At 40.5% G+C, this 24666-nt stretch overlaps 6 protein-coding genes across 8 annotated transcripts; 3 read left to right on the top strand and 3 right to left on the bottom strand.

The window, feature by feature from the left end:
- Window positions 1-4573: 4573 nt before the first annotated feature.
- Window positions 4574-6478, bottom strand: LOC136775029 (uncharacterized). Its single transcript, XM_066729507.1, has 5 exons — window positions 6271-6478; window positions 6147-6194; window positions 5519-5940; window positions 5335-5449; window positions 4574-5057 (listed from the first exon to the last, which is right to left on the bottom strand). The coding sequence occupies exons 1-5, from the start codon at window positions 6467-6469 to the stop codon at window positions 5032-5034; spliced, it is 810 nt and encodes a 269-aa protein (XP_066585604.1). The 5' UTR covers window positions 6470-6478; the 3' UTR covers window positions 4574-5031.
- A 2461-nt stretch (window positions 6479-8939) lies between these two features.
- Window positions 8940-15498, top strand: LOC136775008 (uncharacterized). The gene is made up of 3 exons (XM_066729486.1): window positions 8940-12925; window positions 14291-14672; window positions 14763-15498. Exons 1-3 carry the CDS (start codon window positions 11307-11309, stop codon window positions 14886-14888), a joined length of 2127 nt encoding a protein of 708 aa, XP_066585583.1. The 5' UTR covers window positions 8940-11306; the 3' UTR covers window positions 14889-15498.
- A 100-nt stretch (window positions 15499-15598) lies between these two features.
- LOC136775037 (coiled-coil domain-containing protein 124-like) lies at window positions 15599-16844 on the bottom strand. Its single transcript, XM_066729513.1, has 4 exons — window positions 16725-16844; window positions 16213-16377; window positions 15866-16140; window positions 15599-15794 (listed from the first exon to the last, which is right to left on the bottom strand). The coding sequence occupies exons 2-4, from the start codon at window positions 16369-16371 to the stop codon at window positions 15599-15601; spliced, it is 630 nt and encodes a 209-aa protein (XP_066585610.1). The 5' UTR covers window positions 16372-16377; window positions 16725-16844.
- Window positions 16469-17432, top strand: LOC136775044 (UPF0235 protein C15orf40 homolog). 2 transcript variants are annotated; one of them, XM_066729521.1, is made up of 4 exons: window positions 16469-16693; window positions 16943-17039; window positions 17106-17233; window positions 17297-17432. In XM_066729521.1, exons 1-4 carry the CDS (start codon window positions 16571-16573, stop codon window positions 17384-17386), a joined length of 438 nt encoding a protein of 145 aa, XP_066585618.1. In that variant the 5' UTR covers window positions 16469-16570; the 3' UTR covers window positions 17387-17432. The 2 variants fall into 2 exon arrangements, with proteins under 2 accessions (XP_066585618.1, XP_066585625.1); XM_066729528.1 differs by having other exon boundaries at window positions 16952-17039.
- Window positions 17433-17471: 39 nt separating this feature from the next.
- Vdup1 (arrestin family protein Vdup1) lies at window positions 17472-21216 on the bottom strand. Of its 2 annotated transcripts, XM_066729499.1 has the most exons (7): window positions 20396-21216; window positions 19719-19843; window positions 19420-19637; window positions 18411-18557; window positions 18100-18321; window positions 17796-18034; window positions 17472-17703 (listed from the first exon to the last, which is right to left on the bottom strand). In XM_066729499.1, exons 1-6 carry the CDS (start codon window positions 20506-20508, stop codon window positions 17843-17845), a joined length of 1017 nt encoding a protein of 338 aa, XP_066585596.1. In that variant the 5' UTR covers window positions 20509-21216; the 3' UTR covers window positions 17472-17703; window positions 17796-17842. The 2 variants fall into 2 exon arrangements, with proteins under 2 accessions (XP_066585596.1, XP_066585590.1); XM_066729493.1 differs by having other exon boundaries at window positions 17472-18034.
- A 610-nt stretch (window positions 21217-21826) lies between these two features.
- On the top strand, window positions 21827-24314 carry LOC136777398 (BUD13 homolog). The gene is made up of 5 exons (XM_066733653.1): window positions 21827-21989; window positions 22322-23498; window positions 23579-23733; window positions 23816-24000; window positions 24081-24314. Exons 1-5 carry the CDS (start codon window positions 21877-21879, stop codon window positions 24251-24253), a joined length of 1803 nt encoding a protein of 600 aa, XP_066589750.1. The 5' UTR covers window positions 21827-21876; the 3' UTR covers window positions 24254-24314.
- Window positions 24315-24666: the final 352 nt, after the last annotated feature.

Genomic DNA, 24666 nt, shown 5'->3' on the forward strand with positions numbered 1-24666 from the left:
TGGAATCTCGTGGTACATATTCGTTATTATTGGCATGACTGCGGATAACGGTCAAAGGTCAGTCTAGACTATAGGTACAAGGCGCGAAAACAGTCGGAGCGGAACGTCGCGTGGCTGAAGCGTCGACGCAAATTTTCTTTGCGAAGGGATCCTAACTGTTCATTCTTATGTATACCTGAGAGGATAGTTGGTCTGTGGTGCAGTTTAGCTTCAGGTATAACCAAGCCGAATTTACATTTTATTCACATTGCCAGAGCTCACCGTTTATTCCTATCGGCCACACCTAGTCTGCCTTATCCCCCCCCCCCTCCCCTTCCCCCCTCTCATGTGCCCCTCATTTCTACGCCTTTGTGAAGCTAACTGTGCTTCTTCGCCATCCTCGAAGATCCTCGCGCCAACATCCACCGACTTCCGGCAACTTATTTATATCCTTACAAGAGACCGTGCTAGATTCACCAATAACCCAACTTAACATTCCCTTCATCTTCCCCTCGTACGTGCCAAGCTATCACTCAACCATTTTTTATCCATCCATGTAGCATGAAAATTTCAATTATCGTTGCTTTCTGGTTTTCAACGTTTACAGTTCTCCATTATGATCATCATTTATGATTTTATTATATTAGTATTTTTCCCAGTTGACCCTAAAACTACCTGTCGAATTCTGGGCTCACTGGCGAAAGTCAACTTCTTTTTTCTTATTGACAGGAGCAATCTAGTATTTTCATTGTTGACTTTGCGAATTCAACTCGCGTCTCGTTGCCTCTTCCTACAATATTCTGGCGAGTTCCATAGGGATGTTACGGTATTCCGACGAAGGACGAAGGTCAAGGGTCGTAAATGCATTGTGGTACTCAAGTATCAAGAAAGTAAGGTCGTTCGGCTCCTATGAGGGGGGGCCTTGAATACAGAAGGATAAAAACGTTGATAATAAGCTTTATCTAGCACTTTTTATAACTAAATTCTCCTTATGAGTGCTCAACGAGTAAATTTTAATGTTTATAGTAACAACTGGTTGTTATATTGAAATAAACAGTTATTTAGGGAGTTTTATTAATTTATGGTGGTTTTGAGAGAAAAGAGAGTGGATTGAAAGTGGGGGGAGAAGGCGACGTCTCGACGTCGAGACCAGACGTCTCGCCCGTCGGGGACTCACTGGACTCACATCCACTCCAGCCACGCGAAAAACTATTAGTCGAACTGCGGACCACCTCGGACGGTCAAAGGAAACGTTTGTTAACACCCTCAAAGGGTTCCACACGCCTCCCATTTTCCTTCGACTTCTACCATTATGTCTGCATCACTTCACGTTTTCCATATGCTCGCAAATAATGGCCATGTAACTGTAAAAAAACTCCCATAACCTCCATTTATTATTCTAACAGTAATTTCTTTCCCTCCAATTTCATCGTTAAACTTAAAACATTTTTTTCCAGTAATAAAGATCCAATTTTTTATTTTTTAGTTAAAGTTTTCTTATTTTTAAAATTTTTATATTTTACTTAAAAAATCAACAGACTAAAGGGTTTTAACAATGAATTTTGTGTAATATTTGCAGAAAGCGTAAGGATTGGAGGGGGTGGGGGAAGTGAGGAAGGAATGCATACGAGTGCACCGAACAGGGGGACACATGTGCGTCCTCTAATTGGACCTCCTCGAGGTTAACGTATGCCACATGCCGTTTGCGTCTTGCGCGCCCCTGCAGAGGGGCCCTCCAGGATTCCCCTTGCTTCCCTCAACCCTCTCCCCTCTTCCTCCTCCTTCTCGAATACCCTCAAATCCATAGGAATACCCTAAGAATGATGCTCACATTCTGCCTCGCTGAACCGTGAAAATTTCACGTCCACCGTCTTGGGGTTACGGAAGTGGCCACTGTTACTTTGTTAATTTTAAAGTAGTGTTTGCGTACGTGTATGGAAAAATGCTGGTGTGTGTTTAGCGGAAGCGCTAGTGACTCCCGAGGGCCCAGAGAAAACGGTTAAAAAAAGGCCCCAACTAGTCTGCCACCAGTGGGTGGTCTTATATACCAGTTATGGCCCCCCTTTGATTAAACTCGCTTTCCACACGAAGTAGCTTCGCTATTATCTTCTCGATTAATGATTCTAAATTCGTCTCTCGTAAAATATAGCGCAATAACGACTCTTCGTTATATTTTATACTAGCAATTATTTCAAAGTAATTAAAGGTATTATTAATCGCGTGACATTATCTGATGCAGATGCGATATATAAGAACTAATGGAAAATGGATTTTTTCCTCATTTTTCTCAATGGGAAAAACAAATGTCTCTCAATAAGTTTAATCGTCGCCGAAAATTTCCCGTACGAGATAATTTATGAGGTTTCTCAGTGGTTGATCTAATCTATATTTGTTAGCAGTAATTAACGCACCCTTTTACAAGGTCCCTTTAACGATTTTGAAAAGGAAGTAGCAACAAGACCGGATGTTTGGGGGTTCTCGGTAGATTAGTAAACATATACTAGCTATACTGAATGCAAGGATTCCATCATTCGTATACTAACTTTGGTTCCATTATTCATATACCACACTGCTTTGGCTGAGTTTTAACAAAATTTGACTGTACCTGATTTTGGACTGATTATTAATGTCCCCTTCTTCTGAGAAAGATCAAAGTTTATTTATCCAGTTGAGTAATTATTCATATATTCCCAAGCATATAATGTATTCCAGCAAGAAGCGATATAGTTTAGGTTTTAAGGGGATATAAAGACATTAGTTAGTACCTCAAAGTGGTCGTAAAGGTCGATTTTGCATTTACTAACGTTCAGCTCGGTTCGATTTAGATACCGGCCGGCGATTTATGGTGAAATAAATTTAATGCATTGTATAGATTGACTGTGGGCTGATCGGCAAGTGGTTGACCTTCGATTCTGCTATTCCTTCCTATAGACTCCCCTATTAATATATTCATCCCGTAATTTGATTGTCGTTAGTTTTTCCGTTCGAAATGGAGAAAAATTCGCTACCATAATCTAAAATTGCAATAGGCGGGGAAATTGCAATGTCTTTCTAGAAAAAATAAGCTATATCGATACACATGGGACAACTAGCTAAATAACTCTGCGTCAGCGCGTGGTACCAGCCCTGCGAGTTCTTTACGAGAATAAGAATTTATTTCCAAGTTTCCTGCCGGACAGCGTGGGTCGTCCTGTCTGCCGACAATAAAATTCACCAAGGAATATCACGCGGCTGAATCCCTTCCCACTTTACCCGATCTGTCCTTTCCAGAAAAACAGCAGCAAAAATGTCTTTGGTAACCATGCAGAAAATTTTAGATACTCTTCAAATAATATTTATAATCTATCTTTTTCTAAGTTAATTTTCACTTTTCGATCAGGATAGCAGGAGATTATTATAATTGCGATATATAACCAGTGCATATGATTTTCGTAGGATATAAATATAGGAAAGATTTTCCAGCTTTTTGCCACTGATTGACTGATGGAAAAAGCGGAGGCGTAGCGGAAGGCGAAGAGAATAAAATTTTCCCGCGAAACCCACCCCACTGGTGTTGCCCTCTACTATCCACGCTGAGTTTCGTAACGCGACGCGCGTCGAGTAAGGTTGGATAATAGCGAAAGTGGCCGTAGCATCCTGGCGTGGGAATGCCAACTTGTTTCTCCTACTCGAATCTCAATATGCTTCTGAAATACGAGCGAGACCTTTTCCGCGCGTCAACTTATTATCGTTAATCCCATTTTCCATCCGTATTTTCCACTCTCAATATTATCCGAATTTAAATAGGTAAATTATTGAAAGTTATATTAGAGCTTATTTAAAATTGCATATTACTTTAAGTGAAATAATATATAGAGATGGAAGCTTTATTCTTTAAAAATTAATTCAGTTGACGCGTGTAATATAATAAGAGAATTTTTATAAAACAATTATATTTATAATGAATTTGTTTTTGGCAGTTTGGAAAATATTGAATTAAATTACTGCAGCTGCTAATAAATGTCTTATGGTACGGGAAACGAGGTTGTGGAGTAGCCTAGGAGTTTTAGGTAAGAGTGTCACTGGGTAATGTAATTAATATAGAAAGGATGATGAGGGGGGGGGGGGGATAGTAGTGTTAGAACTGGAAGAAGCTTCTTCGTGGCACGTGGGTGATTATCGATGTCCACTGCACGTTGGAACCCCTGCGGAGTAGCGAAGCCTGACGTGTCAGGTGTTGGAACAGGTGCTAGAGGCGCAGGAGTGTTCCGTTCAGGTGCAACGTAGCAAAAATACTCTGTCATTACCGTTTCACCTTGTTTCTTAAACAAGGAAATCGAACCGTTGCGACTCATCAAAGGGTTGCTGTTGTTAAAATTACAATAAATTATTCCTATACCCAGAAAAGCGTTCCTTTTTCTTCAACAATACAATGCTGAGGCACCCAAACAGAACATAAATTCGTTTCTCTTACAAATTTTAACTAAAAAGACTAAAATTATGTTTGTCACATAAATTAAAGACGAATTTGACTTTCGTCAAGTTTGACTGTGCAATTATTTTTATTAATTTTTTTTTGTGTAAATTATGAAAAGTGTATTTAGCGTCCTTTCAGTGTTTTGCTTAGATGTACAGTGTTGGTGCCGTGGGAACGTAATTATAACGTTGGTGAGGTGGTAATAATAAGCGATGGCTCGTGGAAACTTTATTAAACACAGACATCGAAGTCTTCGTATTAATTTCAACCTGGATTCGCAAATGGCGAAAGGTCAGCCTCGGATTGCGTCGAATTTCCGTGAATGAGAGATGTACGCACGTGCTAGTGACAGCATGATCAAATGCACGTGGAAAATGTCGAAATAGTTTCAACATTCTCCCCTTTCGGCATTTCTTCGGCAAAAACTTATTAATTATGTTCATTTCTTTGCTCCACAACAAATCTTACGTGTGCAAATCAACAGTTAAAAACGACTGAACGCTTAACTTAAGATTTATCTACAACTTGCATACAATCAATTTTTTATATTTAAAATGGCAATTTTGGAAGGCGCATCGTTTTAAAAATATGTCTTTTCACACCATGGGTAGTTGCATCGCTCCTGAAATATTCAACAATTTTTTTAAAATGTATCAAAGGTGGTATATCCGTTTTAACCTTAATTAATTAGGTTTTCGTTGCAAATGTTTTTTTCTAGCAACACCGAGATTATCTGTGAGACAATTAAGGAGGAATACAGTAAGAACTGTAAAACGTCTAGGTGGGAGCTCGCTCCGTAATCTTAATGAACACGAAGCTGCTCGTTAATTAGGCTGTTAAGCCTGCGTAATTAGCGTAGTTAGAAAAGGATAAAAATATAGTTTAAAATTAATTCTTACCTCCAATACAGCTCGGGGGTTGGCAGTAGGGGTTCTGGGTTTGGTTCACTCGATAGCAACTCCAATCACACTTGTAACTGTAGCCGGGAAATCCGCAGCCCGAACAGTCGTACGGCTATAGTTTAACACGTAGAGAAGATTCTCGATTATCAAGGAAAGAATTTTGATTGATTAGGATACGTACTATTACTGGATTGGTTGCACCCTGCCAACATGGTTGGACACTAGGATTGCACGGAGCTTGCCCAGGTCCTGGTCCAGGCCCTGGTCCCAGTCTGACCTGAGCGTTTATGGTGAACTCTATTGTTTGAGCAGGTGGACATGGAGGCTTGATGCAAATAACGGTTGGATTCAGAGGACTAGAGCTCCCACCAGTTGTTACAAAAGAACCGTTGTTGTAATTGTTATTGATATTGTGCACGTCGATCTTAGTGCTGACATTTGTTCTCGGCTGATTAGGTTGTTCGCAATCATCGCAAACCTCCTCGTATTCCGTAATTATTTGCTTTCGCCTCTTCTTATAGTAACAATGATTACCGCACTTCTTGTTGCATGTGTCTTCCAGGTCATTCGTGCAACTGCTCAAGCAACTTTCCATGCAGGTACCTTTTTAACATAAAAAATTAGTTTCCGCTACTCCCGATCATTTATAAATAATTCATATACATATTTTTAATGATAAAGTGAGAAGAGTTGAAAGAAAATACTAATAGAGTCTCGATTCTTAGAATTATTAGTGTTATATATATATATATATATATACTTGTTGATAGAATTCAATATTGGAAGTTGCCAACGAATATAATCCTTACCATTGATATTCCTTGATATTCGATTCTTCAGAGTCTGGTTTTCATGATCTGGAAAGTAAATGATATTTTATTGTAATAAAAGCATATTTTGGGCTAATTTTTAATGATTGATTCGTGGATTTACCTCGATGATTTTCAAGACTCCTACGATGTTTCGTCAGGCACTTGATGTAAATTTTGTAGTTGGGATTCTTGCAGTCGACTAGGAGATGATGGCTCTCCGAATGGCTCTTTTCATTTTCGCTGATTGGAGTGGATCTGGATACACTGATACTCAAGAAGAAAAGCAATAATGGGAATAGCAACGGAAGACGAACTCTCATCTTGCGGATTTTGACGACATTAATGGTCGACCACTCTGAGCAACGTCCCTTTATACTTTACCAACGGCTGGGTACACGACCGCGAGAAGAAACGCAAAACTTTTAGCTGTTTGCTGTGGGAAGAGATAACAAATCCAAGACTCTACTAACATTTCAGCTTCAACATTTTTCGCAGATGCAATCTGTAAATTTGTTCTGCTTATCGCTCTTGAAGAATTTCTTCTGCAGCCATCCTAAATCTCTGCCAAAAATGTAGTTTAATTATCATATATGTGCACCTGTTCTATTCGACTTGAAAAAAACTGCTTAAAAATTGAATATCCGGCCTAAAATCATAAAACCAATTACCAAGTGATTTTAGCGTACCGCTTTAGTATATTTTCCCAATAAGGATAATGTACTTAAGAATTTGCCCAGGAGAAAGAAAACCTACGTAAACTCCAGAGGGACATATTGTTAGAAATGTCAATATATGTAGAATTGGTATGTTTTCTTGGCTAGCTTATAGATAACTGTGTTATTTGTATTAGCACAGAATGATTTTCTTGAGTTCAATAAACTCAAGAGAAGCATAAGATAAGTATAAGCCTAGTCTTTAACCGATAATTATATTTTTTTCTTTCCCTCGTGAGATTGAATTTTTATCGATCGGAATCCTCTTTCACTCTTATATACGTATAGGTATATACGATCGACCGAGCACCGCTTGGCAAATTTATCGATCGTTGATGTAGGAAATACATGTATTTTTGTCTTTTCGTTATATGCCGGTAGAGGGCAGTCGTATTCTCTCTTAACTCTATCTGTTCGTACGATGTACACTGTACCATTCATAGTGTTTTAAATCTACTTTTATTATAAAATCGAATTTATTTATTATCTCTGTTAAATCCAACAGTTGGTACAGTAGAATCACTACAAATTCAAAAATGCCGATTTCCTCCGATTAATAAAAATTTATTCGAATCACTAAAGAAAAAAGCTATGAGATAAAAGGAAGAAAGAAAGAAATTTTTTCTACGGAAGTTGTGTGGCCAAGTTCAGGCACTAACGTGTGTTATTACAAGATATGATAAAGTGTGATATCTTTATTCTCAAACGGCATTACAGTCAAAGCTTTGTCTTTCTATGGTAAAACTTCAACGGGATACAATATAGGGTGTTTATAAATCCATTTTTATTTAATATTTTTGTATTTACATTAATGGGTTACTAGTACATCAATTTTTAATTTTGATCACGTGAAATTACTTTGTCCAGGCCATAGTCCCGTAATTTTTATACCGTAAATAATATCCATCGTCACCTGTACGGTATCAAAATGGCGATTAGAATTTCAATGACGTTACCCTTTCCCGTGCACAAAACTTATTTTTCGTATTTTGATTGAATTCCGCATATCAAAGTCTGGACGAAGACACTGAAAATTCCAAATTCATTTTTAATCAGTTATTATATACTTTAAATATTTTAATATTACGAACAAATGCTTGTTAACCAAATATGACTGATCGATTCTGTCAATGCCCAACCCCGTTTCGTAGGTACCGTATTTCTACCGGAAGTGCGTATAGCTGTACATGGTACACCATTTCGCACTTGTCCGATTTGCGATAATGCAAATTACACGTCATGCAGCCGTAAGTATACATATACTACGGTTGCATTTTCACCAACGATCGAACTCCAACACTATTTAGTATAGAAAGAATAAGAGTCGTTGTGGAAGAGAGTAAAAGAACGATTGCAAGCAGAAGGAAAGGGGGGGGGGGGGTGGAAAGAACAATTTGTAAGATTAAAATCAATCACCGAGAGACATGCAGTTTCTGCTACGCGATTTTCAATGTTTCACGCATCAATTACACCGTAAATTACGTAGTTTGGTATGTATTTTTCTTCGTCGACTTTCAGTTGGAAGAATTTTACATGAAAAATGACCAATAGAAAATCCCTGTCAAAGAATTCCCTCTGTACAACTTATATACATGCACATATAGGAGGAGGAAGAGATTAGATATTTAGAGATGAACATTGACGTTATATGCGATGGAATAGCGACGATAGGAAGAATCGGGGATTTCGGCTGAATTACTTGAAATAACGGATCCCTAATCGAATAAACCCGGGAGAGAGAGAGAGGGAAGGGGAGGAGAGGGGGGACCGGTGGGCCTGAGCGCGCGTTGCGGCTAGCAGAGTGAACAGAGGTCGGGAAGTGGTAGGGGACGATCCGCGCGTGCGCACAACTACGTCCAAGTCCCCTGATTTCCACGCCAGTGCACGAGAAGCAGCTATATCTGTATATATGCACCTGCCTACCGTAAAGCACTGTGCATTGGCGCGGACTCGCAACTATAATCTCTTTTCATCTCGCGTAGATGGATGCTCTGAAAATCCCATGGAACTGCTTTCCTATCTTCATCGGCAGCTCCGGCTCCAGCTCCAGCTCGGGCGAATGCAGTTTTCGCTCGTTGCAAGTGGACGCGGGAGCGGAGCTAGCCGAAGGATCGTCGAGCTTGGAAACCTGTGAATTTTTCGTATAGAGTCGCCACACTCGCCACTGGCCTCACTCGCCGCTTGTTGTATTGGTAGAAAGAGCATAGGCGAGGAAGGAGAGGGACCTATATGGAGATGGCTGGGGGCTTAGAATTCTCGCGTGGCGACGCGCAATGGCCGCCGTGACCCGCGGATCACCGTCGATCGGCCTTATTATCCGGCTAATTCCACGGGGCGCCTACGAAAATGGCTCAGTCGATGAGACTCCGCGGCTCCGGGCGCTTCCTGGCCAGCAGCAGCCCCATTGGCCCCGGATTCAAAAGAGTGAACCACACTCGTCGCCTCGCTTCTTATACCACCGACGCGAGACGGAGAGCCACAGCGCACCAATACAAATACATGTGATTCGTGTAAACTGTCAGAACATGAAGATTCCAGCATCCATCTCGTCTCCTCGTTGCTGAAACAAACTGGTTTCGTGCCTTGGGTGCTTCAGTGTTGTTATCAACGGTTAAACGTTCGTTAATTCGTACGATTCCAATTTAGCTACCACCCCTTCTCTATTCCCACCACCCCTTCGCAGTCAAAGTAAAAACTTGTGTCGAAATGTTTTCTCGCGCGAAGGACTATAAGCTGGTGCAACAAGTGGATCGTCGCGTGCGCGGGGGGTGAGCCGATGAAGCAAAGCTCGCGATCACGGGCATCTTTTCAGCTAGCCTCAAGGTCGTAGCAGTAGCCTGAACGAGGCAGTTCAAAGGGCAAAGCTAATAAAACGACACTGTACGCTCAATTGTCACGCGAGGTTCCAGCAGATCAGGTATACCGATGAGCCTCCCACTGGAGGAGACTCGCTCTCGAGATTATGCTCCAATTGGAAAGTGATTAAATAGTGGAAAAATATCGTAAATCATTTTCCATAGCGCCAACCGATCATTAGTTGTATATATGAGCTGCCAGTCATGAAAATTAATTACCCCTTTTTACGTACTGCTCGATCTTGCTTCGAGACTTTTTTCGTGGCAAACTTTGCTTCGGACGAGCCGCGCGATTTGCCAAGTGCGAAAAAGGACAAGATTTATGGGACTTTCTACACGGAATTAGCATAATACACTGGAGAATTAGGTTATTATCGCGAATAATACGAGGAAGATCGCCGATAAAAGACTCATGCGTGACCTCGAAATAAATTGAAGCAATTTTCGCGCCGAAGATAGGAACGATAAAGCGTTGACTGGCCGTTGGCCACAGGTGACTTCCGGTAGCCGGCGAGCCGTGAATCTGCGGGTGCGAAGGACCCCCGGGCGCACTTTCGTTTTTATCCATCGGAGGAAATCGAGGACGGCCCGAGGAAAAGTGTTGCAAGTTGGGAAAGTCGAGCGTGATGATCGACTTGCCGCGGAAAATCTTGGAATCGAATGGGAAAAAACTTTTGTGACGCAATTCACCGATGTATGCAGTATGCGCGACGGAAAAGGATAAAAAAGCCACTGGACGCACTCCATATTCATCGATCGCTGCATTCCTACGAATCTCCGTGATTTCTGCAGAAGCTGCAAGACGACGAACTAAAAGGAATTAAGAAAAAGAAAACAAGAAGAAATTGATAAAATCGATAAAGGCGAAGAGAAAATTCCTTACGTCATAATAGACAATTTGGCAAACGCGTGTATGTATAATTGGGTCATCAGGGTCTTTATCTGCATTCCATTGTATAGGGAAATCTTATCGACGGTTTTCTCGTGAATCCATATTGTTCTTTCAAGTGTTGGAAAAAAGTTGGCCTCTTTAGAGGCGTTGAATGACGAGCTCGTTATACCATAGTTATTTTAATATTGCTCGTTGAGACTCATTGGACGTAGGAGGTACCAGCTTATCCTGAGTCACAAGTCACACACGTGGATTGTTTACAGCCTAGCAAGAAGACTAATTCGCCTTTACGTAGAGTGTAAAGCGTGCGATTAGCTGAAAAACAAGCGAGGCATTGGTGTTTTCCTCGCGAATTTTCAACGATTTTGCCCGTCTTATCAGGCGCGAACTCGTTATAATTGTTAGCGAGTATCCTTTTTCGGCCTGCAACGTTCCAATTGCGTCAAAGTGCCGCTAGCATGCAGTTAGGCCACTAATGAAATTCTTCCATTAAGGAGTTTCACCTGGCTGCAAGTGTCAGTACACGATAAACCTCGCTCCGAGTCGTAGCTTGGACGCTGCATGGTTCTTCGGGGAAAAACTTCCGAGTACGTTTTAAGTTGTGAGGAAAAATTGCGAGTGTGTGCGATCGAAGCGCGTTCGAGCCTTTGCTCCGGGCATGCGTGATCGTGCAGTCGAAAATTTCAATTAGTTCGCGATGGGTAGCCTAACGGAATGCCCTCGATCGGAGGACCCTCGAGGGAACCCAGCCTGGTACAGCAAGTTCTTCGAGTACTGGCGCAACCGGAACCGAATTGTTCCAGGAAAATTCCAACTTCCGGACTGCGACTTTTTCATAGTCGGTCCACGTCGGACTTTGAGGATTTTGAGGCCACCGGTGAGACGGGAAACGTACTACGAGACTTCCGGTGACAGAGCCGAGTCGATAAACGACAATTTCTTGGTGAGATGGTCCAGGAGGCCTCACTCCTCGGGTAATTGCCGCTGCTCCTTCCGACAATCCAACAGAATAAGCTCGACCGAGGAGAAAATCTTGTCCGAAGAGCTGAATCGTATCAGGAGCAGTCTCTGCGAGGCGGAAATCACTGGCCAGGGCATCGACGAGCTGGAACAAACGGTTTCCGCGAGTTTGCAGCTGCTGCAAGTTCCGGTGGAGGTGAGAGAACGCCCCGAAAATGGCAGCGTAGGAGCATCGTCGAAGGATCAGGATGAGGAGCTGGCGGTGAAAAATCGAATAGTCAAGGACCTCGAGAAGTACATAAACGTTCTGCTGGAGGAAATTTTGGACGACACTGTGAAATTCATAGCAGGCTCCGGGAATTGTAGGAAGAGATCCAGGAAAAGGGAGGAGATGACGTTGGAGAAGAGGCTGAAGGACGCTGAACTGGCGGAGGACAAGTCCTTTAATCACATAAGTTTTTCTTTTCCAGTGGATAAAAAATGTGAGAGCGAGAAGGAGTTTGACAAGGGATACGTTAATCCGGCGTTCATCGGGACCAACAGAGATCCGGACTGCTTGGAATTTTACCTGAAAGGAAGCGTGGAAGCGGAAGTGGACTCGGGGATAAATAGCGTGGAGACCATTGAGTTTCAGCAAGATCAGGAGCCGAGCTTGGAGCAGTCGCTGTTGAGAATAATCGACGAGAAGCTGGGCAGGACACCTCCGGAGGAATCCTGGGGCAGTCCTTCCGATGACCAAGGTCAGGGTCACTCGGTGGAAGAAGAGGCTAAGAGAGAGGCAGAAACGATCCAGCCTGGCCTTATCAAGCTGGACGATCTCAAGGAGATGGGGGAAACGACTAACGAGCCCAGTTTCCAGAAACTGCGGCTGGAATTTCAGAACCCGGTGACCTTGAAGGTCAAAGTTGATCGGAAGGAAAAAGAACGATCGGGCAGACCGGTGATGCAGGAAAACGTTCGGCAGAAAAATTGCTCGTCGACGGAGAGGATCGAGCAGGTCCCCATCGAGCTTCGAGACTACCGGAAGCGATGGCCAGAAGTCGAGGAAACCGGAAATGACAGCCTCTTGGCCGCCAACAAGGAACTGGTGACCTTCCGCAAGAGCAAAAAACCGATAATTGTCTTTCTCCACGGATTCGGATCTACCGCCGAGGTTTTTCAACATCAGCTCAGGTATTTTTCCTCTCTCGGCTATCCGTGCCTCGCACCGGATATGCTGGGACACGGAATGAGCTCCGCACCAGATCGCAACCGAGATTACCATTTTTCCAAGCTACTCAGGGACTTGGACCTCCTTCTCCAGCACTATGCCTTCAAACCTGGACAAAAATGCGTCTTGGTAGCGCATAATTACGGGTGAAAATAATTTCTCATTTTCAGTATAATTAAGATTTTTTTCGTAACTTCTATATGTACGCTCAGCGATAGTTTTTCTTTCCTCTCAATGTTAAGTAATTTATTTTCTTTCTTTGTCAAAGTATGTGCGCAAAAATTTAATAAATTCAACAAAATTAGCTGCTATTTGGTAAATGTTGAATATTTTCTGGACGCGCGCATGAGTAGTGACTTTTTTTTCTACTCTATAGTATATGCGGATAGAATAAATATGAATACGTTATGGTAGTTGGAAAATCGTGATAACGAGTAAGGTCGTTAATAATCACTGCAGCAAGTCGGTTTAACATTGAAAAATAATTCGATCGTGGTTGTTTCTTAGCCCTATATTAATCGTGTAACGAACCTCCGTGTAACGACGCCTCTTATATCGTAATTACAGAGCGCAAGCAAGGCTTTAGATACACGAGGATTACACAAAGTCATCGGACGTTTGAATCGAAGCGTGATTATTCGTGAAAAGGTTTATTCAGCGCCATCGTTTTTCTCTAAAACCCTGCAATTATCGTTCGAAATCATTGACACAGGCTTTACCGTGCATCGTCCATCGTTTATCCGAGTTTATCGTCCATCTCGGAGTTTATTCTCTTGGATTATCTGTATTCCATATTGTCAGACTAACGAAAGGAAAAAAAAACCGACGAGTTCTTATATATATAAAGAGGATATGAACAATTTATGCCGTCCGATTCACAGCCTCCTATGCACAAATTACATCCACTGAATCGTAAGCGTCAATGGAGAACACAATTTTTAATCATTCTACGACATAAAAAACAATTTTCTTTCAGATCACTGTATTCTGCAATTTGTATAGAACGTCACTTTTATTGTTTCATATATGGTAAGAGTGAGACGAAAAAATGTTTAACGTTCCGTGAACAGAAAACAAAGCTTGAGTTGCATCACGAACAGCAATTATTCCTATACCTGTGTAATCGAACAAATTTCAAGCGAGTCAATTTTCTCTATTTTAGGAAAGCTTTCGTTAGGAAACACTCTACGTTTCTGTGTATTGCAAATCGAACGTTACACCATTAGCGCTTTGCAATAACGATACCTACGCGTAATAGCGTATATAATAGTAATAAGATGCTTGCTTAATTTAAAATTGATTTTGCAAGGTAAGGTGTGGGTGGTTGGGAAGGAATTGCGACGAGGCGGCCATATTTGATGAGAAAATTAATTGTTAAATTATATATTATCGCAGACACGAGCTTTACCACCTTGTTATGTATACGCATACATGCATATAAATATACAATAGAATAGTATAAATGATAAAATTGTAGAATATCAATTGATTTTGCGAATTGGGCCTTGCAGGTGCAGCTTCGCAGCAGCTTTGGCTAGCAAATACGAAACGAACATTCAGCAGCTCGTGTTGATTTCCGGTGGAGGGCCGACTCCTTTAGCGGCACCAAGCACAGAGAGCGCAGGCCGCTGCTGTTTAAGGGCAGTGCTCACTCCATTTTTGATGTGCGGTTTACACAGGGATATTTTATATTCGGCCAGAGGCAGACAACATCCTTATTGCGGCCCGGAACCCATGGAACAATGGCCGTCGCACATGAAATATATTTTGGATGGCATGATCTGGCCGGAAGGGGATTATGCATTCCACAGAAGGATCTGTACACCGACGCTCCTTATACACGGTTTGAGAGACAACAAAGTCTCCCTTGTGCAGGAATGCCAGATGGAAAGGGTTGGTTGACAAAAACTATCGATAAATCAAACTATATAGTTGAAATAACGAAAATAATGCCTATTCTCATTTCATCATTTTATTTCTCAGACAATGGCCAAGGCATTCCTCGAGGCCATTCCTGCAGCAGGCCACAGCCCTATGACGGAATGTCCTCAGCAACTTAACCACATGATACATTGCTTCATAGATTTGTGTAAAAATAAAAAGTGGTAGTGAGACATTAAGGGAATCACTTTAATATTAATCAAAAGAAATCTCGTTGCGACCGTTCGCAGTAGGAAGAAGTTTTCTTTTTCAATCAAGTTCTTCATACGGGTAATAACTCGTGGTTGCATTCGAACCAGAAGATATGAGCATTCGTGTAACTAATCCGTGGCTACATGTAATTGCTCGACATTGATATAACTATTGTACATAGAGTCTCTATTGTATCTTAGATATTTTTTATACCATTTTTATAATATAACCAGTGCCTCCATCTCACACATGCAAACATCTTTAACAATTTGTGTGGTATGCAATGATCAAAAATTGTATTGTGACTCGATCATTCATGCCACTCGTTCGGATTTCGTCAACAAATTTCATTCCTTCGTCTCCCTCTTCCCCCCTCCTCTCTTCCACACCTTGTCCATCCACTACTTGAAGCAAGCTTTAAACATTCCTTTATCGATCGGAGGCTATGGTTTTAAGTATATAAGTTATACCAAAGATGAATTAATTATTAATGTGTCATTTTATATATCCTACTGCACCGAAGTATAACTTATTCTCGTTTACAATAAATTTGTGTACAGATATTCCTCGTGATAACACACAATGATTATTTTCTTCCTTCATTTACCTATTTAATTTACGCACAATCAATCTAATCAGTCAGTTGAGATTTTTATATAAGTTGCTAAGTGTAACAGTCATTGATATCAGCGATTGAGAAGTTTTTGGTTCAATGGATTCTCCGGAGATTTCATCCACTCCTTCTTCAAGATCTGCTTCAATTGACTCAGCCTCAATGTGGGATTTTGTTCTTTGACAATTGGCATCATTCTTTCTTCGAAACTAGCATAAGCAGCTTTCATTCTTTTTTCGGGATGGCGATCGATTTCTGGATCTTTCATACTGCAAGATAATAAATGTTGAATTTTAGAATTTAATCAAACGTTTAAAGGTTTCATTTGAGTTAATTTTACCTCAATATCGACAATGCTTCGTCTATTCCATGCGCAGTTTCTCCCTCGATAATAACCCTATTCAAATTTTCCTCGATGGGCTTTTCCTTTTCCTCTTCCTTCTTCTTCATTGCAACCTGGTTACGTTTTTCCGTGACCGACACTATTTCCGCTCTGGTGACCTTGGCCGCGGGTTGTTTTCCACCAACTTTTATAGTAGCCATTTCTTTCTCCAACATAGCCTTGATTTCTGCTTTCTTCTCCAACTGTTGCTGTTTCTTTCTCTCCATTTCTTCCTACATATAAATATTTTAAAACTATTATTTCTAGAAAACATCCAAACCTTAAAGTGATCACATATACCGAACCTGCTTTTGCTTCTTTTTAAGGACCTGTTTGTCATCATCGTGCCATAATTTTTCTTCGGCTTCTTGTGCTTTTTTCGTGTTCTCAGCTTCCTTGGCTGCTGCTTTTCTGGCTTTGGCAGCCACAGCCTTGCTGTTCTCTCCAACAAATTTTTTCGGCATTTCGAACTAGAACCATGTAACGAAAACATTATTTGAATATCCCGCCGCTAAACACTCAGCTAGAAGGTATTGGCAGCACTGACGCATGTGCGCAGAAAGCAGTTGTAGAATCAATTGAGGTTAAAGGGAGGAGAAATACATGAAATTAATATTTATCAGTGAAAAGTATATTTTTTCGCAATAAAATTATAAATGGCAGATGTCTTTTTGTAACTTAAATGTATGGGTACGTAAGATAAAAGCGCAAAATTTCATTAGCATGAGAGAAATGTCGAAGGCATCAAAAAAAGCTGGAAAATGTCAAAAGCCAACAGTTAGCGAGGTGAGATTAAGCTTTAATACACGTTACTTACCTAATTAATCAAAAAGATCCAGAATTTAAGAGGAATTTTTGACGTAATCACCTGTTAAAAGAATAACATGACATTTTCACTGTTACACCCACTTTTATCCAAATCACCAACAGATGTCACTTCGTCCTCCTAGTCTGTTAAAGGCTTGCCAATTCCCTAGATATTAACTAATTCTAGTTTATCTGTTTTCGAATTCAAAATGATTATTCGATACGCAGAACAATCAGTCTAATGGGCCTGTGACACTTGATAAAGATGGAAACGTATCAATTAAAGTGCAAGCCAAGCCTGGGGCAAAGCAAAACAATATAACTGGTATTTTTCAAACTTTAAAGTTTGTCGTTATCCTGATTTTTTTTCTAAAATATTTTTTTTTTGTAGATATTTCGGAGGAAGCTGTAGGTATTGCAATTTCTGCACCACCGGTGGAAGGCGAAGCAAATACGGAGCTTGTAAAATATTTAGCTTCCGTATTGGGAATGAGAAAATCCGATGTATCACTCGACAGGGTATAGTAGTCAATAAGTTTTTTTCAGTTATTATATTAAATAATTATTGTTCTTTTTTTCTAGGGCTCAAGGAGCAGGCAAAAAATAGTTTTAGTTTCCGGAACAACAGTAGAAAATGTTGTTGAGAAGCTAAAACGTGAAATGAGCTCATAAGGAACAGCATTTGTTTCTTTTATTATATTATACATTGTATCTGTAATTTATTAAACATTTATACATTCAAATACATGTTAATTTACTCACTGTACAAACTTATGGCATTTATATGAACGATAAATAAAATATTTCTATTCTTCTCTTGCCTCCGCACTGATCAGTTCCTTTAATATCTCTTTTCTCACCTCCGTGTTAAAATTGAATTAGTACGAAAATCGATTAAAACAGTTCTCCGCTCTTCGAAGAATATTATTGTTATTAACAATAAAGCAATGTTATAAGCGTAATAAGTCGAATTCTCTCAGTGTTTCTTTCTATGAGAAAGAAGAGAAAAGTCGGATTGTTTAATTGTCCTATTGGAAGATTTTTCGTAAATTCGGAGAATCCCCACAGTACCCAAACTAACCTGAGGATTATTGCATACTTTGGATTGTCGTAACATCTCTGTAAAAATTATTCTTGTATTTCAAAAGCCTTGTCGTCCAGCCAGGGTCGAAAAATAGGCAAGGTCGAAGGATAGTGAGCGCCCCTCTTAGAGGGTGCAGTTCCTGCTGGTGCTCCTTCCTGCCTCAAAGGATACGTGGCCAGGACTATCGGGATTTGCAATTTGATCTCCTTGTCTAAACTTTTCGGACTAATAACGAACTAAAGATGGAAGAAAATATTATAGAAATGAAAATGGTAGCATTTTAAAGTAATTTCTCACTTACATAGACGTGATATAGGATATTGATCAGATGGCAACCCCTGAGATTGGTCGGTGGCAAAGGGGGTACGTACATTTGTTCGTTCAACCACTCCTCACCTTCCCCTGGACGAATCTTCCCTCTCGAAACACTCGCTAGCTCTCGAGTTTCACTAGCGAGCACTTTTCCTCTACACAAGTATTGAATAGTCTCTGTCAAGGACGCCTTCGTGGACTTCATAGTCACCTGTTGAACGATCGATCAACATTAAAGCTGCAGCCTTATTAATTTTTGAAAAGACGCAACACGTTCCACATATATAATAATTCGCTTACCTTGCTACGATTGCTAACCGTGGCAGAAATTCCAATAGATTCACCAGGGACGTACCCGCCACGATCCAAGCTGACCCTGCAGAAAACTGGGCCCCCCGAAACGCAGGATACGCCGACTCTTTGTTCGATTTCCTGTCTGGCCGGTTGCTGTTGAGCGTGTTAAAGTATGAATACACACGGATAATATATACATATGCTACAATACAATCCACTCGTATACGTTCTTTTTTAACCACGAATACTCATAGAACGACCTAGACCCGGTTAAAGGTTTACGCTTTAATGAAAACTATGCGGTCTCGCGCGTTCAATGTCGCTTAATAATTGTATATACCGAACCTGTTCGAGTATGTGCGTGTGTGTGCCATATCCGAGTGTAAACGTGAGTATTATTGCAAGCGATCTCGCAAGGCGCATTTCACAATTGCATGGGCGTTTTTTTTTCTCTCTCACGAATAATTTCAGCTCTCAACCGTTTGAAATCAATTACGGAGGGTTTATCTAGAAATGAGCGACGTAATCGGAGATTCCAGGCGATTTCGTACCGCCAGCTTTCCACGTAGGTCATTGGCCAGGATCCAAGAGTGCATTACGTTGCTGCGCATCGGGCGTTTATCGAAGATGCACGCGAAGGAAAGCACTCGGCCCGCTTTTCATGCATTATCTTTATAATAGGAGTTGAAACGCGCCTGAAATTTCGCGGAACCGCTGAACGTCGTCACGCCGATGGTATCGCTTAACGGCCCGCGAAGAAAGCGTGAAGTTAAACGATTTACGCCAAAAGCATCCATGCAGTTGCATCTTTCTCTCTCTCTCTCTCTCTCTCTCCCTCCCTCAAAAACTCAATCTTATCTCGATCGCCTCTTTAAAGCAGCATTTTTCAATTTTAATCACTATACTCATCATCTCAGTGGCATATCGCTATAATCGCTGCTACTTCTTCTTTCTTCTTTATCTGAATTATTTTCGCTGATCTCTCGAGTCCTCGAGAGTTTTATCAATTAATTACCGCGAGAATAGGAGGTTCCAGGTTCAAATCGATTGGATTCATCACTATGAAGACTTGTTGATTTTTGTGAGTCAAACCACCGGGCTCCCTGAGTGCCGCTTTGCAATAATATTGTACCCATCCGTGTTTGCCGAGAAAAGTGGATGGCAGTCCCAATGGTAGACCCAATTTAAAGGGAAAACTGTGGATTCCTGGTGAGAGTAGCGATGGACCTTCCCCTGAAAATTTACAATATTTTTAAATAAACAGAGCTTAAGATAGTTTAATTAAAACGTGGTAAATGTTTTAGTTTTGTTTACCAGGTTCTCCCAGTAACCTCATCCGGAAATCTATGTAATTTTCCTTATCGTATACCCTTTCGGCACGTTGACTCCTCACTCTTACGACTCCTTCGCCGATCACGTGAAAATGTAGACCCGAGACACTGCAATTTAACCAGAAAATCTCCTATTATACACTTATCGCATAATAAACAATGTGAGAATAATCGCACAAAGCCAATTGTGCTTTCTCTTCTATATATAAGCTGCAGAATTATTCTTCCGTCAAGAAACGGAAGTTATCAGTTTGTTCTCCCCACTCTTTTAAATTTATCGTTTTTCCAATCTTTATGTAAAAACCAATGAAAACAGGAAATATTTTTTATTATTTTGTCTCTGTGTGGTAATCAGCATTGTTCTATTTTTATAAATTACCAGAGAAAGATTGCATAAATTTGTGGAATGCTCTTTCAGCAAAAATGCAATTTTTCCCCAGTAGGAATAATATACCTTATATTTGTATATACTATCAGAGATTTTATTGCTTCTCTATAGAATGCCAGTGAGTAAAAACTGGAAGGATAACGAAGAAGATTAAGAGACGTGGGTGTTTTGCCGAGTGTGAAAAACCACTTTTTATCGTTTGATCGAAAGTGAAAGTTTTTTCAGAATGAAAAGCTTTACATATATATATAATACGAATGAGTTTTACTCACTAAGCTTCGTCGTCGAGCTCGATGAGGACCCGGCCGGACAGAAAATGACCGGGAAAATATAGGAGATTGGTGTTATCGAAGAGTATGAGAAATTTGCTGAGTTTCCTCGTCATGTTTGCAGGTTTGGAGCGAGGACAGGTGTGTTACGTCACGAGTTACGCTTACAAAACAAACCGAGCCTCCTTTTTTCCACCCACGAAGATCGCACCGACCGCGATCATCGATTATTTTCACTGCCGACACTCATAACCGTCCCCGTAAAACCGGATAAAAATTGAATTCCAATGAATCTGCTGGATCTTATCTCGAGCTCTCCGAAGCGCGTGCACGTATTCCTACCGCGAGCTTCGTTAAAGCGGCAGCGATGCTTGAAAATCGACTTGGAAGCGAGGGAGTCTTCTTTTGGTCGAGGCGAGAGAATTGTTTGGACGAGTGGAGGAGAACTCGCGCGAGGACGTTGAGATGTTCGACGGAGATGTATGATGAGATGTGGAATTGCGCGGTGAATCAATTATGCGAGGGAGCTACAATTATGAGTTTTCACTGCACTTTCGAGGTAATAACGAGTTTGGAGGACTTTGCTAGCTTCACTGGCAGACTCGACTGTCTCCTTTGGATGATTTTGGCAGTTGAAAGTGTTGAAACACGTGCACGAGGGTTCCTTGGCTTCCTGGCCTGGGGATGAGAGGAATGTGACGACGAGTGGTTGCTAGAACTGCTACAAGTCACTTTGAAGGCTGAAGAGTCCGATTCTTCCTGCCCATTCTTGGAGCTACGTTCACTTTCGCTCCCTACCTTTCCAGTTTGTTCCCTACCTTTCCTCCTCCAGTGACTTCGATGTCTCTCCGCCTGTCTGTCTACCTCTCTGCCAACCTACCGACCAATTCTGCCCTCCCCTCTCCTCTATCCCTCCCTCCTTCACTCATCCAAACATTCTTCCACCGTACAACTCTACCGTCTACCGATCTTCAATCTTCCCTCGAATATTTTCATTATATTCTATTATTAATTCAATTAATTTATATACACAATTATATAACTTATGTTGCAATAAATTTTAATTCCTCTATTTATAGTAAATTTGCTTATATTTTAAATTTAACAATTTTAATTATAATATATATCTATCACGGCTTTTTTTATCATCTAATTATTATTTATAATAATTGTTTTATATTAACTGTTCGTTGAAATAAGTTTTATTTAGAATAACGAAAAATATTAGAAATTGTCTTTATTTTCTTCATTTTCTTCCCGCAATTAGTTTAATTTCAATGCTGCCACATTTGGAGAAGAAAATTACTAGAAAGGAGTCGCTTGACAGAGACTGTGTTCGATTGGTAACATTGACCAACCACGCCTGCGCGGCGCCCGTCCAAGTCCAACCAACTTCTGTCCAACTGTTCAAGACAGTCCAACTTCTAAGTTCCAACACTTCCAACTCCAAAAGTCCAATAACAACAGTAGCAATACACCAAATCATGGAGAACAAGGCCTTGAGTCAAAAGGAATATTTGAAGAAATATTTGTCTCCCTTGGACAGCAGTGAAAGGAAGAAGAAGAAAAAGAAGAAGCCAAAAGTTGGAGCTAGAACGTAAGAATTTATTCGCAAGTTTCTTTCATTCTCTCGACGTTTTCTATAGCAGCCCTTGTTTTCTAGGTTAAAGTTCTGCTACATTTACTTGGAATCTAAAGATTCTCTGAATAATTAGAATGTCTTTTTCAAGCACGTAAAAGGATTCTCTGCACTGATACTTCTCTGAGTATTACTTTGAGGAGTGACAGAGCTGTCATCATTTTTTAAGATGTACCTTGATATCTTTGGAACTTTGGATTTGCCACTGTCTTATAGGGGATTTGGGAACTAGTTTAAGAATTAAAAGAAACAATCTTCTTTCTTGTACACACTCAAGGTATATTTTACAGAGTAAAAATCATTGACGATGACATTGACTTGGATAAAATTCGGCCCATTGAAGACAATGAATTTGACATCCTTCTCAATACTGAAGATGCCCCACAGATTGTTGGTATTATCGATGAACGTGGCCCAGTGGACTTTTCTGAGAAAAGAAGATGGAAGGTAATCGCTGATGACTATGAAGGGGATATATCATTTAAAAGCAGCGGTGGCTCCAACAAAAAAATTTTTAAAAATACTATCATTGGTCCAGTGGAAGTAAAGAAAGAATCTGTTAAGAAGCAAAAAAGACAAAAGAGGAATGACGATTCTGACAATGATTTATCACCACCCAGGCCTGCTAGGACTCCAGAAAGATCAATAAAAAATAATAGAAATCCAAGCCCGCTTAGGAGATCTAAAAAGCAGAAGAAAAGAAATGATTCTGATTTTGATTTGAGTCCTCCTAGGGAGAATAAAAATAATTACGATTCAGATGAAAGCCCTCCAAGGAAGAGAAAGACAAAGGTTTTAGATTCCAGTCCACCAACACTAAGAAACAATAGCGATTCCGATTTGAGTCCAATGAGGAAAAGGCAGAAGAGTGATTCAGATGCAAGTCCACCAAGAAGAAACAAAGAATTAAGTCCTTCACGAAAACACAAAGAATCACGTTCCAGCTTTTCCAGATATAGAAAACATGAAGATTCACAAGGGAATTCAAGTAAGGACAGAAAAAACCGGTATTATGAAAAGAACGCGAAAAAACACGTTGAATACATAGATTCTTATAATAAGAAGGATTACAAGAATAGGTACAATCAGGATGGAAATGAACGTGATAGAAGATATAGAAAAAATTGGGATGCTGAGAGCTCACGAAATAATAATCAAAGTCATCAAACTGAGGAGACTAGAAGAAGAAAAAACGACGAGAGAAGGAACGAGCACAAAAATTACAATAAGGACAATGAAAGGCATAAAAATGAAAGAGACTGTAGACAAGAGTCGAGATCAGAATCTCATCGAGAAAGAAGAAAACCTTCAAGATGGAACAACGATGAAGAAGCGGAGCAGCCAGAACCTACAGATACGAGAATGAAGAAGACACTGGATGGAAAAACAGCTGGGTTGCAAGATGCAAAAGCTTTAAGAGAAGAAACCATTGCTTTTAAGAAAAAGGAAGCCGAAGAATTTAAAAAGGCAATACATTATTCTGCTAGTATTCATTTCTTTTTCATAATGGATTTGAAATTAACGCAATTGTACGAATTCCTTTATAGATGAGCAAAGATATAAGCGGAGCCGGACAAGCAACGGTTGTACGGGATAGGAAAACTGGCCGAAAACGAGACCTGGAATCCGAGGCAGCCGAGAAGCGGGAAAAGCAAAAGCGTCAAGATGAGGTCGATGAGAAATATTCCAAATGGGGTAAAGGGTAAGCATCTTGAAAGCTGTATGCAAATGTTTTTGTTTTTTTTTCATTAGCTCAAAATAATTCTCATTTACTTTCGTTACAGTTTAAAACAAGTGCAAGATCGGGAGGATAAGTTGCAAGACGATCTTTACGAGATGAGTAAACCACTTGCCAGATACGCTGATGATGCTGATTTGGACAGACGTCAGCGGGAACAAGAAAGGGAAGGTGACCCAATGTTGGAGTATATCAAACAGAAACAGATCAAGGAGGGAAAGAGGAGGCCAGGTAGACATAATTCTCCAGTATCTATAATTATTTAATATTTACATTCTCCATTCACTAACAAATGATTATTTGTGTTCCAGATGCTCCAAAGTACGAAGGTAGCTTCATGCCTAATCGTTATGGAATAAAACCGGGTCATCGGTGGGATGGCGTGGATAGGAGTAACGGTTACGAGAAAAAATGGTTTGACGCTCAAAATGCCAAGGTGGCAGCTCAAGAAGAGGCATACAAATGGAGCACGGCGGATATGTAAAAATTGGCTTTAATTTAACACGCATATTGAACTTATTCCTTAGAAATATATTCTGTGGTAATAAAAAACTCTTTATTAAAGAAATTCTGTCATTGTAATTTAACTAGCGTGAGCTTTAATTTATGGAAAGTAGGTCGACGGTCATTTCAGAAAGCTTAAACTAAAAGTGACTGACGCCTGTCTGACGACGTTTATCCTATAGTATCTCGCGAAATCGATCGAAGGACACGAAATAACAGCCTGTCTTTGGGAGTGGCGAACGATTACCGATCATTCTGCAGCATTATTCTCACGAACGATTCAAGTTACAGTCCTATCATTTTTTTCCAACTTGAACCGCACCTCATCTCCAAACGAGACTACTTTACCGCTCCGAGGAATCGATAACTTTAATTCAAATTCTGCGCGAAGTG

The sequence above is a fragment of the Prorops nasuta genome, unplaced genomic scaffold (genome assembly GCF_024137725.1).
Source record: "Prorops nasuta isolate Cenicafe-Biocafe unplaced genomic scaffold, Cenicafe_Pnas_1.2 PNAS00002, whole genome shotgun sequence".
Taxonomy (NCBI): Eukaryota; Metazoa; Arthropoda; class Insecta; order Hymenoptera; family Bethylidae; genus Prorops; species Prorops nasuta.

Excerpts from the sequence above, each read along its gene's own strand:
- LOC136775029 (XM_066729507.1), bottom strand. The coding sequence starts at position 6,469 with ATGAGAGTTCGTCTTCCGTTGCTATTCCCATTATTGCTTTTCTTCTTG. Across the intron at positions 5,941-6,146 it reads AATATCAAGGAATATCAATG|GTACCTGCATGGAAAGTTGC; the intron begins GTAAGGATTATA and ends TATGTTAAAAAG. Across the intron at positions 5,058-5,334 it reads ACCCCCGAGCTGTATTGGAG|GAGCGATGCAACTACCCATG; the intron begins GTAAGAATTAAT and ends TGAATATTTCAG.
- LOC136775044 (XM_066729521.1), top strand. The coding sequence starts at position 16,571 with ATGTCTTTTTGTAACTTAAATGTATGGGTACGTAAGATAAAAGCGCAA. Across the intron at positions 17,040-17,105 it reads AAAGCAAAACAATATAACTG|ATATTTCGGAGGAAGCTGTA; the intron begins GTATTTTTCAAA and ends TTTTTTTTGTAG. Across the intron at positions 17,234-17,296 it reads CCGATGTATCACTCGACAGG|GGCTCAAGGAGCAGGCAAAA; the intron begins GTATAGTAGTCA and ends CTTTTTTTCTAG.
- LOC136775008 (XM_066729486.1), top strand. The coding sequence starts at position 11,307 with ATGGGTAGCCTAACGGAATGCCCTCGATCGGAGGACCCTCGAGGGAAC. Across the intron at positions 12,926-14,290 it reads TTGGTAGCGCATAATTACGG|GTGCAGCTTCGCAGCAGCTT; the intron begins GTGAAAATAATT and ends TGGGCCTTGCAG. Across the intron at positions 14,673-14,762 it reads AGGAATGCCAGATGGAAAGG|ACAATGGCCAAGGCATTCCT; the intron begins GTTGGTTGACAA and ends TTTATTTCTCAG.
- Vdup1 (XM_066729499.1), bottom strand. The coding sequence starts at position 20,508 with ATGACGAGGAAACTCAGCAAATTTCTCATACTCTTCGATAACACCAAT. Across the intron at positions 19,638-19,718 it reads GAGGTTACTGGGAGAACCTG|GGGAAGGTCCATCGCTACTC; the intron begins GTAAACAAAACT and ends GTAAATTTTCAG. Across the intron at positions 18,558-19,419 it reads TGGAACCTCCTATTCTCGCG|CAACCGGCCAGACAGGAAAT; the intron begins GTAATTAATTGA and ends CACGCTCAACAG.
- LOC136775037 (XM_066729513.1), bottom strand. The coding sequence starts at position 16,371 with ATGCCGAAAAAATTTGTTGGAGAGAACAGCAAGGCTGTGGCTGCCAAA. Across the intron at positions 16,141-16,212 it reads TTAAAAAGAAGCAAAAGCAG|GAAGAAATGGAGAGAAAGAA; the intron begins GTTCGGTATATG and ends ATTTATATGTAG. Across the intron at positions 15,795-15,865 it reads GAAGCATTGTCGATATTGAG|TATGAAAGATCCAGAAATCG; the intron begins GTAAAATTAACT and ends ATTATCTTGCAG.
- LOC136777398 (XM_066733653.1), top strand. The coding sequence starts at position 21,877 with ATGGAGAACAAGGCCTTGAGTCAAAAGGAATATTTGAAGAAATATTTG. Across the intron at positions 21,990-22,321 it reads CCAAAAGTTGGAGCTAGAAC|AGTAAAAATCATTGACGATG; the intron begins GTAAGAATTTAT and ends TATATTTTACAG. Across the intron at positions 24,001-24,080 it reads GGAGGGAAAGAGGAGGCCAG|ATGCTCCAAAGTACGAAGGT; the intron begins GTAGACATAATT and ends TTTGTGTTCCAG.